General features: G+C 38.0%; 2 protein-coding genes across 2 annotated transcripts; one reads left to right on the top strand and one right to left on the bottom strand.

The window, feature by feature from the left end:
• Positions 1-4,359: 4,359 nt before the first annotated feature.
• LOC113776810 (pentatricopeptide repeat-containing protein At1g66345, mitochondrial-like) lies at positions 4,360-5,703 on the bottom strand. Its single transcript, XM_027321868.1, has one exon. The coding sequence runs from the start codon at positions 5,701-5,703 to the stop codon at positions 4,360-4,362; it is 1,344 nt and encodes a 447-aa protein (XP_027177669.1).
• Positions 5,704-13,072: 7,369 nt separating this feature from the next.
• Positions 13,073-14,730, top strand: LOC113776811 (probable transcription factor At5g28040). The gene has a single exon (XM_027321869.1). It carries the CDS (start codon positions 13,073-13,075, stop codon positions 14,045-14,047), a length of 975 nt encoding a protein of 324 aa, XP_027177670.1. The 3' UTR covers positions 14,048-14,730.
• The last annotated feature ends 600 nt before the right edge of the window (positions 14,731-15,330 follow it).

The raw sequence follows: 15,330 nt of genomic DNA on the forward strand, positions 1-15,330 counted from the left end.
CAACATGCCTGACACCCTATTGAGGGCCACTGCTTTATCTGAAAAATTGCGGAGACTCTGTCGGGAATGCCCCGTACTTTCTGGGAAAAGGCCTGGACTGTTACTACAGGACCAGAGCAGCGCCGTAATACACAAGTGGTGGGGCCTGGGTGTTTAAACCTCCTGTCCTTCCCTCCAGACTCACCCTATAAATACCCCTCTGCTCTCCCACGCAAATAAGCACACTGTTACATTGGTATTGATTATTACTCTCTATTTTCTCTCACTAAACTGACTTGATCGTCGGAGTGATTTCAGGGGACAGAGCCCCGCCTTTCACTTCGGACCAACGAACCTGTCTCCAAACTTCACTTCATCCGAGAGATGACTGTCCTAGGTAATCTCGGCTACCTAGCCAGAAATCACCTCTTCAGCAGTAAAATTTAATTTTGTTGCAGAGCTCTTTACTAATTCATGAGGAAAAAAATTAACCAATAAGAGAAAAAGAAGCAAGCATTGAAGATTTCAACAAAAAGTCACTCAACATGGAGAGGAGACAGAGGCAGAGACAGAAGCAGAGGTAGAGGAAACAATGATCGTGACAACTAACACAACAATACTAGTACTAAGAAAATCAATTTCAAAAAAGAAAATAAGAACGAGGAGGCCATACATTAACAATTCAAATGCTAAATCCAGCAGACAAGTATAATATTGAATGCTGCAAATGTCTAGGCATGGCTATTATCAATCAGAATGTCAAACTAATTTGAATAGGTAAAATGAAGAAATGACTAATTTTATAGAAAAAGAAGAAGAATTGTCTCTTTTGATGGTGTGTCACATGAGTGAAAAAATTCAACAATACATGTGGTATTTAGACACCGATTGCAGCAATCACATGTGTGGAGATAAGAAGGCATTTTCTGAGTTGGACGAGTCATTCCGTAATACTATCAAGTTTGGTGATAACTCAGCAATTTTCATTATGAAAAAAGAAAGGGTAACTATTCAAATTAAAGAAAATTCTAGTCACATTATTACTGATATTTTTTTTGTTCTAGACTTCAAGACAAATTTACTTAGTATGGGTCAGTTGCTAAAAAAGAGGTATGAGATTTCTATTAAAGATGGAGTATGTCGAGTTCGAAATGTAAAGTTGGATTTAATTACTCAAGTTAAGATGACGACAAATCGTATGTTTTCACTCTATTTGTAGAACTCGACTCATTCATATTTCTCAACAAAATCAAAAGATGTAACATGGTTATGCTATTTTTGTTATGGACACATAAATTTTAATGGATTAAAAACTTTATAGCAGAAAAATATGGTAGTTGATCTATTTTAAATTACAATTCCTTCAAAAGTTTGTGAAGAGTATCTCGCTGGTAAACAACATCGGGATAACTTTTCAAAAGAAAAATCGTGAAGAACAATGAACGTTTTGAAACTGGTTCACTCCAATTGATGCTGACCCATAAATCCACCATCTAATGATGAAAAATGTTATTTTATGACATTTATTGATGATTATAGTCAAAAAATTTGGATCTATTTTTTGCAGAAAAAATCTGAAACACTTCAGCTTTCAAAAATTTCATGACTCTTATCGAAAAGAAAGCAAGCAAATTCATAAAGATTCTTTGCAGTGGTCGTGGTGAAAAATATAACTCACAAGAATTTATGAATCTTTGTAAGGAACATGAAATTTAGAAATAGCTTACAGCAGCTTATATGTCACAGGAGAATGGTATTTCAGAGAGAAATAATCATACAATTTTGAATATGGTAAGAACTATTTTGACAAGAAGTGGTATTCCAAAAAGTTTTTGACCTGAACCTGTCAATTTGAACATTCATATACTGAACAGAAGTCCCACACTTGCTGTTAAAAATATAACGCCTGAGGAAACATGAAGGGAATGAAAATCAACAGTGGATCATTTTATAATTTTTGATGCATTGTATGTGCTCATATTCCAGACTAAAAAAGAACAAAACTAGATAATAAAAAAGAGAAATGTATTTTTCTTGATGTTAATGTTAGTGATCAATCAAAGTCTATAAATTTTATAATCTTATCACTAAGAAAATTGTTATCAATCGGGATGTAATTTTTGATCATAGAGCAACAATGTTATTAAACAACAAATACCTGCTGATTTTGATAAAATTGATAAAGAGAATAGGCAACAGTTGACAGAATAAATTCCACCAAATGGTCTAAATGATGTACCAAGTTCCCAAACAGTAGCAAAAGATAAAGGACGGCCTCAACGTATTAGAAAAAGACCTGCATGGATGATCGATTATGAGGTAACTGGATTTGACCAATTTGAGGACCCACTTACATACTTTACTCTATTTTTTGATTATGATCCTACAATTTTTGAAGAGGCTATCAAAGATTTAAAGTGGCAAAAGGCAATGGATGAAAAAATTGCAACTATTGAAAGAAACAACACATGGGAGTTAATCAATTTTCTTAAAAGACAAAAGTCAATTGGTATCAAGTGGATCTACAAGACGGAATTAAAGGAGAATGGAGAAGTTGACAAATTTAAGGCACATTTAGTAGCTAAAAGTTATAAGCAAGAGTTTGGGGTAAATTATGGATAAGTCTTTGCTCCAATCGCAAGGCATGACACGATTAGAATAGTGATTGCATTGGCAGCACAACATTCATAGCCTATCATCCAGTTGGATGTGAAATTAGCATTTTTACATGGTGATCTACATGAATAGGTATTCATTGATCAATCTCCTGATTATGTAAAGGTTGGAAGTGAACATAAGATATATAAAATCAAAAAGGCATTATACGGGTTAAAATAAACCCCACGTGCTTAGTGTAGAGGTATAGATGCTTATTTTTCTAAGGAGAAATTTAAAAAGTGTCCATATGAGCATACATTTTTTATAAAGATTGAAAATTGAGGTAAATTGCTCTTTGTTTGTTTATATGTTGACGATCTTATTTTTACTGAAATGATAGTACTATGTTTGAGAAATTCAAGAAATCTATGATGGCTGAATTTGATATATCTAATCTTGAAAAGATGCATTATATTTTGGACACTGAAGTGGTGCAATCTGTTGATGGAATTTTTATCTCTCAAAGAAAATATATGTAAGAAATTCTAAACATGTTTCAAATGAAGAATTGTAATTCTGTTAGTATGCTAGTTGAAGTGAATTTAAAACTCATCAAAGAATCTGAAAGAAAGAGAGTTAGCAAATTATGGGAAGTCTCATGTATTTGATAACCACAATACCTGATTTTATGCATGCAGTAAGTTTTATTAGTAGATATATGAAAATTTCAAGGGAGACATGTCTTCTAGTTGCCAAGAGGATTCTTCGATACTTGCAAGGAACCATTGAATATGAGTTGTTCTACAAGAATGGTGAAAAATTAGATTTATTTGATTTTACTGACAGTGATTATGCAGGCGATTTTGACGATAAAAAGAGTACATCTGGCTATATATTCATGATGGATTCAACAGCTATTTCATGGGGTTCAAAAAAAGACCAATTATTACTTTGTCAACAATTGAAGCACAGTACGTAACTGCAAGTTGCAACAGCATGTGCCCATCAAGCAATGGTTAAGGAATATTCTTGAAGAATTCCATTTTCAACAAGAAAGAGCTACTATAATTTATTATGACAATAGTTCTGCCATCAAACTCTTTAAAAATCCAATTCTACATGGAAGAACCAAGTACATAGACGTAAGATTTCACTTTCTAAGGGAGTTTCAAGGAATGGAATAATTGATTTTCTCTACTACAAAAGTAATGATCAGATTATTGACATAATGACCAAACTATTGAAGTTATCCACGTTTCAAAAATGAAGGAAGTTGCTTGGAGTCTGTGCAATTGATAAGTTCTATTAAACTGAATGTTTGAAAAACTTTCAATTTAAGAGAGAGATTGTTAGAAATATTTACTATTGTTAGTTAATCATATTTGTTTGTTTTGTTCTACTTAATTAGTGAAATTAATGAAGATAGTGGAGTTAGTGGAGTAATTAGTGAAATTAGTGGAGTAGTTAGTGAAATTAGTGGGATAGTTAGCGGAATTATTTTGAATTTTTATAAATAAAGCAATTTCATGTTATGATTTGAGAATCAGCTTTACAAAGAAATAAGTTCTAATCCTTTGCTTCTCTTATTATTTTTCTCAGCCATTGTAACAATTCCCACGTCGGTGGTGAAGATGTACAGCATGTTTGGGGTTTCTGGTCTTTCTCGGTTATAAAACAATGACAATGAATTTTCTACACAACCTACCTCCCTTAAGTTTAAGGCGTCCATCTCTGCAGGTCCATCATCACGTTACTAGCTGAGACCATTTTACCATCCAGTCTTCAACTCATTTCTACCATTTCTTCACAAAGCTGCTGGGCCCTGGTTTTGTTCCCCTTCTCCAGATGACTCGCAATCAATGTTTTATAAGTGTGTGATCCAGGGATAAGTGATCTAGCTTTCAACAAATTTAAAAACTCATCTGCTTCTCTTACCCTCCCATGTCGGCAAAGAGCAATTATTAGGGAATTTAAAAATGAAGAACATGGAGAAAGTGATCTATATTCCATCTCGTAATAAAGTTTCAGAATCCTCTCCACATCACCAAGTGTCATATAGCCATTAGCGAGATGAGAATATGTGTTTTCGTCGGGAACAAACCCCATTTCCAACAAAACAGTCAAAGCTTCATCAGCCCGCTTTGCCTCCCCATCTGAACAAAGCTTACCAACCATCATATTAAATGCCAAAGGACTTGGTAGAAGTCCCATCTTGACCATTCTCTCACAAAATTTCAAGCTTTCATCCAAATATCCTGTTCCCGAACAACCTTCAATTAGATGATTAAATGTTTCATCATACGGCTTCATCCCCAAATCATCCATTTCTCGCATCAACCTCATTGCTTCCTCAATCTTCCCCTGCTTACAGTAAGCACCAATAAACGAAGTACTTACAAAAGAGTTCCCTTCAAAACCCCTCTTACGCATTTCCTCATATACCTCCCATGCGGCATCCAGATCCCCCATCCTCACCTTGGCCATTATAACCAACGAAAATGAAATGGTATCAGGAATTATATTCTTCTGCAACATCTTCTTCAACAAATTCATCCCCTCTCCAACTTTACCCCTGTCTATCAAACCAAACACCAAACAAGTATTCACCACCATGCCCAGTAAAGAACATCTCTTGCCATGAATCCTCTCCACCACATCCAAAAACCTCTTTAGCCTCCCTTCTTTACCCAAAGCACGAACCAAAATCCTATAAGTAACTTCATTTGGGTACATTCTCTTGTCAATCATATGCTCATACAAACTCCAAACCAGAGAAGTCTTCTCAGACTTTTGCATAACATGAAGCAAAGTATTATAACTAATAACACTCAATCCAAACCCACGCTCATCCAAGACTTTACAACCATCAACAACACTATCAATAATCCTCAGCTTAGCGCAAGTTTGCATAAACAAATCAAAGACAAAAGGGGTCGAACCCACAACTTCATAAGAACCAAGCAGTGAATCCAGAACATTGTTAAGCATTTCAACAGGACCATCATGCATGGATTTTTTGTTGACTAAAATTGATTCAACCAATGCCTTGGCATCCTTAAAAAGCCTAGCTTTAACCAAAATGTGAATTGTAATGCAATAAGAAGACATCCCATGTTGCAAATTCATATTATGAGCTGACCAGTGGAAAAATTTCAATGCTTGCTTTGCATTAATGGGTTCTTTTAGTTGAATTAGTACCTTTTCGACTTGAGGGATGGTGAGATGAACTGAGCTGAACTTTTGGGTTAAAGAATCCCAACTCAGGCCATCTTTGCTTAAGGAGTCACATATGGACGTCAAGATTGCATCCTTATCATCTGCAGGCTCTGAACAACTGTGTGTAAATTGGTGAGCGTGAAGTAAAAGTTGGGCAGGTTTGATAATTGAGCGATAAATTGGAGTTTGAACTTTGGAAAGCAAGAGCTTTGCCATTCTCTTCCAGAAAACACCTGAGGCAAAAGAACAAGAGAAATTCAATATGATCCAACGACGAGAACAATATGAAATGCACAAAATCATGCCAAAAAATGAAATGCACAAAATAGATTCTAGGATTGTTAGCCCGGTGAAGCAGGGGTTTATTCCTCAGGGGGCGATTTCAAGATCAGTCAGTAAAAAGCCCACGTCGGAGCTTCTTTGAACAGGGGGCCTTCCAAGGGTCCATCTTAAAAATATCAGGCAGCATAAAGCCCAAGGCAATCAGGCCTTAGCAAGTTCATCACTTGAAAAGGCAGCATTGACAATCTCATCCTCAGCCCAAGGAAAATTCCTTTGGGCCTTTTTTTTTTTTTTAAGATGTGCACCAATGATTCCCCTAGTGGTTCTCCACTTGCTCACTTTGATGACTCGAATCTATGATCTATCAATTGTAGCTGACTCGTTTTATCAACTATACTATGCTTCCTTGTCATCCCTTTGATCCTTGAATTACAAAGAACCAAAGGCATAAGCGTGGAAAGATATTTAAAAAGTCAGAGCATCCTTCAATTATCTCAAGTCGAGTTGTGGATAAGGGAAGGCGAGAACAAGAGCTATTGCAGACAATGGTGGATGGCAAGAACACCTGCAACAATATAAAAATTTAGTGAATGGCAAGGATTCTAGCTACACTACTAAAAAAAATGGTAGTTCCAATGACTCTTGTGGGTGATCACACCCTTAGAGAATTTTCTATCTAATTCCCAATTGGGCGTAGACAAGATATGGTGTTTTAGGAGCTAATTTAAGTAATGGCATGTTAGGTTATGTTAATAATACAAGAGAAGAACAATTCTAAGAATGACTTCCCTCATTTATCTTCTCTATTTAGTTTGATGGCGAGTAGCTGGAGAGTGTTTGCTGAACCACTAGCTAAGATGAGATTAGAGTATTGATGGACTGTGATTGATCTAGTGCGTTTGGTTCAACAGAATTGGAATTGAATTGGAATTGAAATTCTATAGAATTAGAATTCTATGAATTGAAATTCCAAAACATTGGAATTCTTTTGTTTGGGAAATACATAGAATTGATAAAGAATTCATTTGGAATTCCAAATTCTTCGTTTGGATGGGAGAAGAATTCATTAAGAATTAGAATTGTTTCCAACTAACATTTCCTTACATAAAAAATTTCTTCTTTTTTACTATATAATAATTTTTTAACATTTAGCTAATTGTTACTAAAGCTTTAAGGAAAAAGCCAATTAGTGCCTTTAATAATTTATTTTTTTTCTTGCATTTAACTAATTGTTACTAATGCTTTAGAGAAAAAAAAAAACAAATTAGTTCCTTTTCTACAAAAAAAAAATTGATCAGAAAGCCAGCAAATCAGCAATAAACAACCAATCTAGCACTAATCAATATTCAGAGTGCCAATTTCTTATCGCACAGGTACAAATATACCAATATGATTGTGTTCCATTCTTATAATCTCAAAAATCAGATAGAAAATAGCTGAAATACTCCCTAGAATCTTTCTATAATCTTGTTTTGATCCATTACATAAAAAACAAAGAACTCATCAGAATTTAAAAAGTCATGGATACACGATGGAGTAGTAACAACTTCTACTTTCTCTACTTGGGCGTCCAGCAATCAGCTCAACTTCTTCTACAAAAACAACTTCAACTGAAGATTACCAAAAAAAAAAAATCAATTACCAATGTGGATCAGTAGCCAATCCTTTTTTAAGTCATCTCGGAGACCAGAAAAAGTGTCATACTTTGTCCTGTCATTCATAAGTAAATCAATACCCTTCAACAATTGAAATCTATCCAATTCAATTTTAGATAACTCATATCCTCATTGAGAATGAGGATACAACACAAATCTCACAGGTTCTTAATATCTTCACAACTCATAGCACTTCTCCTATTCAGTTATGAAAATGCATATCATAGAATCACATGAAGGAATTCAGTGGTGGAGGCCATCGGAATGCAAGTTCATTTATGTTAGCCTCTACCGAGTTTAAGAAGTGGAAGGTTCATGGTGATGCCTTGACCAATGCGGCAATTTAGAATATTTTGTGCATGTCATGTAGATGGTGTAAGATGCTCTAATCATTGTTTGGTCTCCTTACACAAGTCCTAACTCTAACCCCAACTCTGTATGGAGGAGCTTTGACCAGCAGCAGTAATGTTGAAAATCTACTACTAGTCTAACCTTGGATCAGTAAGAGCATAATCATTTATATCCATTTACAATGAAACCAATTGTAAAAAGCACTTATTGAATTAACTCTGCTAACTTGGTAGTGATTATAACCAATTACCAATCCAAAACTAGTAGCCGTAAAATACAAAATAATGTTATTAAACTAACAGGAACAGAGAGTGATTAAACTAGTAGTTCCAATAATGTTTGATTAGATAGAAACAGATGATTCTCTAATCATGCCAAAAATATGAAAAGCTATCTGACAGTTGAATTAAACGAGGAACAGAACCACAAGTACCTTACGTAGTTTGCAACTAAGATAGGATCAAGGTCACAGCGGGCATCCTTTACATCAGGTGACCATTTTTCCGTCAACACCCCAGTGACAATACATCATCTGAAATCAAACTTACGCAGATCATTTACATAATCACACCACAAATTCTCATATTCCTGTGACATATTTCTCTGGTATTAAAACTGCGTAGTCATCATATACTTGTAAGGAAAAAGCTCTAAGTCAAGATCAAAATATTTATGCTACTGATTTATTTTTCTTTCTTCCCTTTTGGCCTGACTTCTCTTAGGAAATTCTTGGAAAGTTGGGTGCTCCCCCAAAGAGTGACGTCCCTGTGATTACTCCCCATGAACTCCCTGAAGCTGATGCATTCATATTTGGCTTCCCAACTAGATTTGGGATGATGGCTGCCCAATTCAAGGCATTTATGGATTCAACTGGTTTCTTGTGGGGAGCTCAAAAGCTGGCTGGAAAGCCTGCTGGCATTTTCTACTCCACTGCATCTCAGGGAGGCGGCCAAGAAACCACCCCGTAAGTACACGAATTACGTGAAAAGAGTGCTCTCTGATCTCAGGGGCAACAGGAATTAGATGATTTCTGCAGAGTGCTCTCTGATCAATGGGGTACTCTGGACATAAGTACACTATCACCAAGAGTACCAATGGTGGAAGTGTGGAATGCAGTGAAAAACATACTAGAGCGACAGTGCAGATTATTGTGGATAACACAGAAATAAAGGCAAGAAAGGTGCTTCACTACTATTCTCGTCTTACTTGCCCGGCTTACTTTGATATAGTTGATAAACTTGGACTCGATTTAACTAACTGAATTCAAACCCACTCCAGTCACAACACAACAAATTAGTGAGAGGAAGCAGAAACGAAAGCAGGCCTTCAATCATTAAGAAATGCACAACTTGACTAGAAAGGTTAAAATATCAATTATCAAGATAACTAACAGCTCATACAGATAAACACGTCAATTCAATCCCAGCTCATACCACTAGAAACATGAAGAAGATGGTATCAAATTGACGAGTTTCCCCAATCCAAAATATACCTGCTTACCGGAAAAGTCAATAAAATTCTCAAATTGAATCATATTATCCAAAAACCCCAAATTAGAAGCTAAACAAAAGATAAAAGAAGGTCGCGGAAAGTCAACTGTATACTGCATACCCAAAACATCTGAAAACGAAGATGGAACCCATCATTCCTTTCACAAATTCAAGTAATGGGTCATTTACGACATAAAGAAGTAATCAAGTAGGAACCTTGTCGGATTCTTCCTCCGCTCCACTTCTATCCGGATTGCTGCTGTCTTCAGGTAAAGAATTCGGCGAAGAAGGACGATCTTGAACTAAAGTATCATCAGCGGAAATATCATTAGATGGAGCTGTGGAAGCAGCCACCGCAGCAGACGGAGCCTCCGGCAGCTGTATCGTCTTCCCAAACAGCGTAAATGAAAGTAGATGTTCAATGCTGGGAAAAGGCAGAGGAGGAAGATGAGTAAGAGGAGAGACAAGACGTCAGAGATGGAAGTATAGGTGGTGGCAGAGGAGGAAGTATGGGAGGACTGAGGAGGCGGAGAAGGAAGATGCGGAGAAGAAAGAGCTACAAAGAAACGGTGGTTGGCCTGTGACGAGAGAGAGAGAGAGGGGGGGAGGACTTTCATTTTCAGTTTTGTTTTTGTTGATTATATGGAGACCCGTTTTATTGATTTAATCCACTTAGGATCCGCGTACCAACCCGAATAGAAGGTGAAATTATGGAATTGGAATTATGATTCTTAGGTCTTACCAAAGAATTGAATTTGTAGAATTGATGGCCCATAGAATTCGAATTGAATTCTAATTCTCTGGTATTGCCGGTGTCCAAACTGAAGAATTGGAATTGGGACCCCAATTCCAATTCTAAACCCCAATTCTATGGGAAACCAAACGAACCCTAAAAGAAGTTGCAATCTAGGCAGGAAGGACTCTTAAAGTCTCTCCACTATCTAAGTTGAGGATTCAAATTCTGCGTCTGTGTCTAATGGTTACACTTGGATATAGGGATGTAATCGAGCCGAGTCGAGCTCGAGTATCACTATACTCGAGCTCGACTCGACTCATACACACAGAGGCTCGAGCTCGACTCGAGCTCGATCGAGCCAAGAAAATCGATACTCGAAGATCGACTCGAAGAATTTCCTCAGGCTCGAGACTCGACTCGATAAGGCTCGATCTTTAATCGAGCCTTATCAAGTCGAGTCTTATCAAGCTTTTTGACTCGATTTGACGAAAAAAACAGATCAAATGTGATGTTTTGGGAAGATTCAAAGGCAAGCAAGTAGCTATCAGCTGGAGTAAATGAGGCATAAAATCCATGATTCATCAATACAAATACAACTAAAAGTATCCACATTCTACCTCCCATGAAGGCATGAAGGTAGTAAGACATCCAAAACAGCAAAGTGTGGTCTAAGAAGGAGCAGAAAAAGAAAAAGAATTTTTACAAGCCTAATCAAATATAATTACCCAAAAAACTTAAACCATAATACTAAACCCAATAACATAAACAAATTAACAAAAAATATTAAGCCACAATTATGATCTAAAGTCAAGAATTAATTTATCCCAAAAAGTCATATAAAATAGGCAAACATAGGATTAAGCTCAAGAAAGGCAAAATGGATTTGATTTTTCCAAATTTTGAGGCTACGGTAAACAAGGGGGACTTGAGGGATTAAAATGCAACAAAGCAGGGACCTAATTAAGGGACTTATGATGGTGTTGGAGGCAAATATGAAGCTCAGGAAAAGACAGGACCAAATCACTAAACAAAAAGAAAACGGAGGGACTGAAATTGCAATTTTGGACAAGTGATCATCTTCTCCAACGAGCAAATATCAATTACCATTCAGCAAGACAGCAACCAGAAATCTGGCTTCAATTTCTAACCATTCCAACAAACAATGAGACTCACAACACTCCCTCTCATAACATCAATTCGAATTCACTCGACCGGAAGCATAAGGAGCAGAAAAATGTAAGACATCAACACACCAAAAATTCTTAGATGCGAGGAAGTGAACTGGCCGACTTGGCCAGTATTTTTCATGTGCAAAAATGCAGACCAATCACCCTTCAACTAAAACTTTCAATCAAGCATTTTGTCGAACAGTAAATGGGCATTAAAATTTTGCCGGATTCTCACTCAAATTAAAGCAATAACTAGCCCAAAAATGATCATAAACCAAGACATTCAGCTCAATCAACGTATGCGGCATGTATATTCAAAAGCATGAGGCCAATCTTTCTAACGGGTAAAAGGTGGAATTTTTCCCCAAGGCCTTAACTTTTAAAGGCTGCACAACTGGAGAGAGCTTCTTGTGTATAAAATACAAAGCTTATGTTATATCACACCTAATCTAAACTACTACAACAGTTAGAGTTTGCAATTGGAAGCTCAGATTTCGTCCCCTTATCAATTCAGGATAACAAGTTTCCTAGTCGATCTTGGCCAATTTTAATGCCAGAGACACAGAGCCAAAAACAGAGGAGCACTTACCTAAGTGAGCCAGAGATGAGCAGTGATGAACCAGCGATGAACTAGTGAGATCTTGGTGCTTCGTCTTCGACACTCGGCAGCGATGAACCAGCACGGCAGGACACAGCCGACAGGAGACGTACAGCGCGGCGGACTGGCGGAGGCCGGAGAGGCAGAGAGCAGCTTCGATTTGGGACTTGGGACTTGGGACTTGTTAAGGCGATGGCGATGGCGATGGCGATGGAGTCTCACAGATGCGGCGAGCAACGGCGTCGGCGACGAACGGAGTGAGGGTGTAGATTGGTAAAGTGAATTTTTTTGCTAGGCTTCGAACAGAGAAGAAAGTCGCACAGTCGGCACAGAGAACTGAGAGAAGGAAGAAAGTCTTTTCTTCCTTTTTTTTTAGACATTTTTTCTTTTTAGTGTTTTTTACAATTATGTTATTACTTTTTTGCCATTATAGGATTTTATTATAAAGAAGGTAATATTGTAAATTTCATATAACTTATACCCATAATAGTCATTTTATAATTATAATAAATATATATTATTTAAATTATAAATATTTTATTTAATTAACTCTGGCTCGTCGAGCTACTCGACGAGTCACGAGCTCGGAAAATGAGACTCGATACTCGACTCGATTTGAAGTCGAGTTACTCGAAACTCGACTCGAACTCGGTCAACCCGAGTTCGAGTCGAGTTGTTGCTAGCTCGGCTCACCAACAACCCTACTTGGATATTCGGAGGGGTGAGACGAATAACATTTTGAAAAAAAAAATTGCAATAGGGATGAGTAGGAATTCGTGCTAAGATCAATAAAATGATCCAAAACCAAAGCTTCTCAAAATTTTCACCAGCCCAAACCATTATCCAGAAAATCAATACCAAATTAAATTGAACCAAGAAAAACAAACACACTGACACTGCCTCTGGCCGGTCCCCACTCCCCACCCCGAGTGATCGCTGGTCACCTGGTCCCTGGTCAGTCAGCGAGTAGAAGTGTAGAACCCAGCAACTCCCAAGCCATGGACTCCACCCTAGCCCCTGCCCCACCCATTAAAGCCTCCGCTTCTAAGCTTCCCATTAAACGCAAAACCCCCGATCCAAATCCCTCCAGCCACTCCAACCCCGACCCCGACCCGAAATACTCGTCCCCGGTGCCCGATGGAGATCCTAGGCCTCCGCCTTTCAAATTTCACCGGATATGGACAGAACCCGACGAAATCCGATTCCTACAGGGCCTCCTCCATTGTGCCTCCGACAACCTCTCCTTCCCTCGAGACCTCAACATTTTCTACGCTCGATTCTCCGACACCATGTCTCAGCCTTACACTAAATCTCAGCTCTCCGAGAAGCTTCGGAGGTTAAGGAAGAAGTTCCGGGTCATTTCCTCCCGGATTTCTAAAGGGTTGGATCAGTCTTTCTTATCGCCCCACGATCGTGCTCTTTTTGAGATTTCTAAGCGGCTCTGGCACCCTGATTATGCTGACACGTCGCCGTTTGGTGGAGTTAGTGGTGGGAAAGCTACGAAATCGGATTTAGTTGGGGTTGAAGTCAGCTTTTTACCCGAAATTTTGTCGGGTCTGGATCCTAATGAAGTTGAGAATTTTGAGCTTAAGTGGGAAAAGAGTGATAATGTGGTTGAAGGTGTTGATTTTGGGGATATGGGTTTTGATGGGGAGGTGAAGTTGAGTGAGGTGAATGTGGAGTTTGAAAAGGAGGAGGAGGAGGCAGATGAAATGGGGTGGCGGAATGGTGGAGAAATGGGGGCGGAGGAGGTGGCTGTGGCGAAGGCGGTGATTGATGCGTTTGATAAGTCATTGGAGGAAGTTAGGATGGGGGTTGTGAAGGATGGGGGAAGCCTGAATGGTTGTGAACAGGAGGAAGGAAAAAGATGGGACTTTGACAGAAGGTGGAAGGAGCAAAGGGTGGCAGAATTGGATGTGTTGACTCGCAGAATGAGGTTGGTTTTTGAGCAATCACTTCTCCGAAGGCAATGAGTAAATAGTTCTAGCAGGAGTAGTGACCTTTTCTGCTGCTTTGGTTAGATCAGTTTAGTATTGTTAGTGGAATTTTGAAGCCTCTCTTGCTATATTGATATTTGATGTTTCTCCTTCCTCGTACCTGCTGGTTAAGAAGATATGTACATTTGGTCATTGGTCGTGTATTGCAAAAAAAGAGGGGTTTTTTTTCATGTCTGCTTTGTGCATGCTGACTAAGTTTAGAGGATGAGGGGCAAGTGTTGCAGTTATATTTATGTCTCTGAATTATATTTTCCATAAAGCTGACATTTGTAATGCCATTCAGTTGGTCTGCTCATGCATATTTTAGAACAGGAAATATCTGTCTAGTCTCGTGCAGAATGAGCTAGCCCGCCTTCACTCATTTTGCTCATTGGTATACTAGATGTTTATTGCTACGACACCTCCAACATTTTCCATCCCGCCATAAAGGAAATATTTCAGGTTGAAGCCACGACTTGGTTGACACTTGACATTGAAAGTAATTCATGAGATCTACTTTATGAATTCGTGTTGGTTTTGTAAGATTTTCACCCAGTTCATTGTCCAGTGACAGGCTCGTCTTGGCTTTTAAGATTTGTTGCCTAGGCTATGGTGCGTTGGAAGGCAACAAGTGACGTGAATTGTTAGTGCATGTTGTATTGTATCTTCCAGCTAGGCCATTTCCAAGCGTGCTAGCATGTTAGTGAATATGAAATCAAGTTATCAAATATAAATCAGTAGTTATCTTGGAAATCTCTCTCTGAATTCATTTACATTGTAGGGATAAAGTTAAAAAGTACTGCTTTGAGCATGTAATGAATTGTCTGCAAACTTCTCTGGATAGTACCGCCCTTGTTAGTAAACTGGAGACGATGAATTTGTCCAATTGATCCTACCGCCCTTGTTCCCCTGGGAGAGCTCTCCTACATGGAAGACTCGTTAAACAGATAAGAAGCAAAAAAAGTGCAGAGACGTTTTAAGCTAACAAGTTTACTTGTGTAAAATCTTCTCCCGTTATCAACACATGAGAGCTTTCATTCCCTTTAATGTTCGTGACCGTGTCTTGCCAACTCATTTCCTTACCTTGTTTTAGCTCCTTGGATTCAACAAGAAATTCTTGTGAAATTGGGCATAAGAATGTTTCCATTCCCAAATGAAAGTAAAATCTTTGAGCTGTTACCAGAGAAAGTAGTCAAAAATTAGCATGCAGGTTAAAGTCAATCTGCTGTTGCGTGGTGCCTGGAGTAGAGTTTTGCCTTGGCAGACTTTGGCTTGAATTA

The sequence above is a fragment of the Coffea eugenioides genome, chromosome 7 (genome assembly GCF_003713205.1).
Source record: "Coffea eugenioides isolate CCC68of chromosome 7, Ceug_1.0, whole genome shotgun sequence".
Lineage (NCBI taxonomy): Eukaryota > Viridiplantae > Streptophyta > Magnoliopsida > Gentianales > Rubiaceae > Coffea > Coffea eugenioides.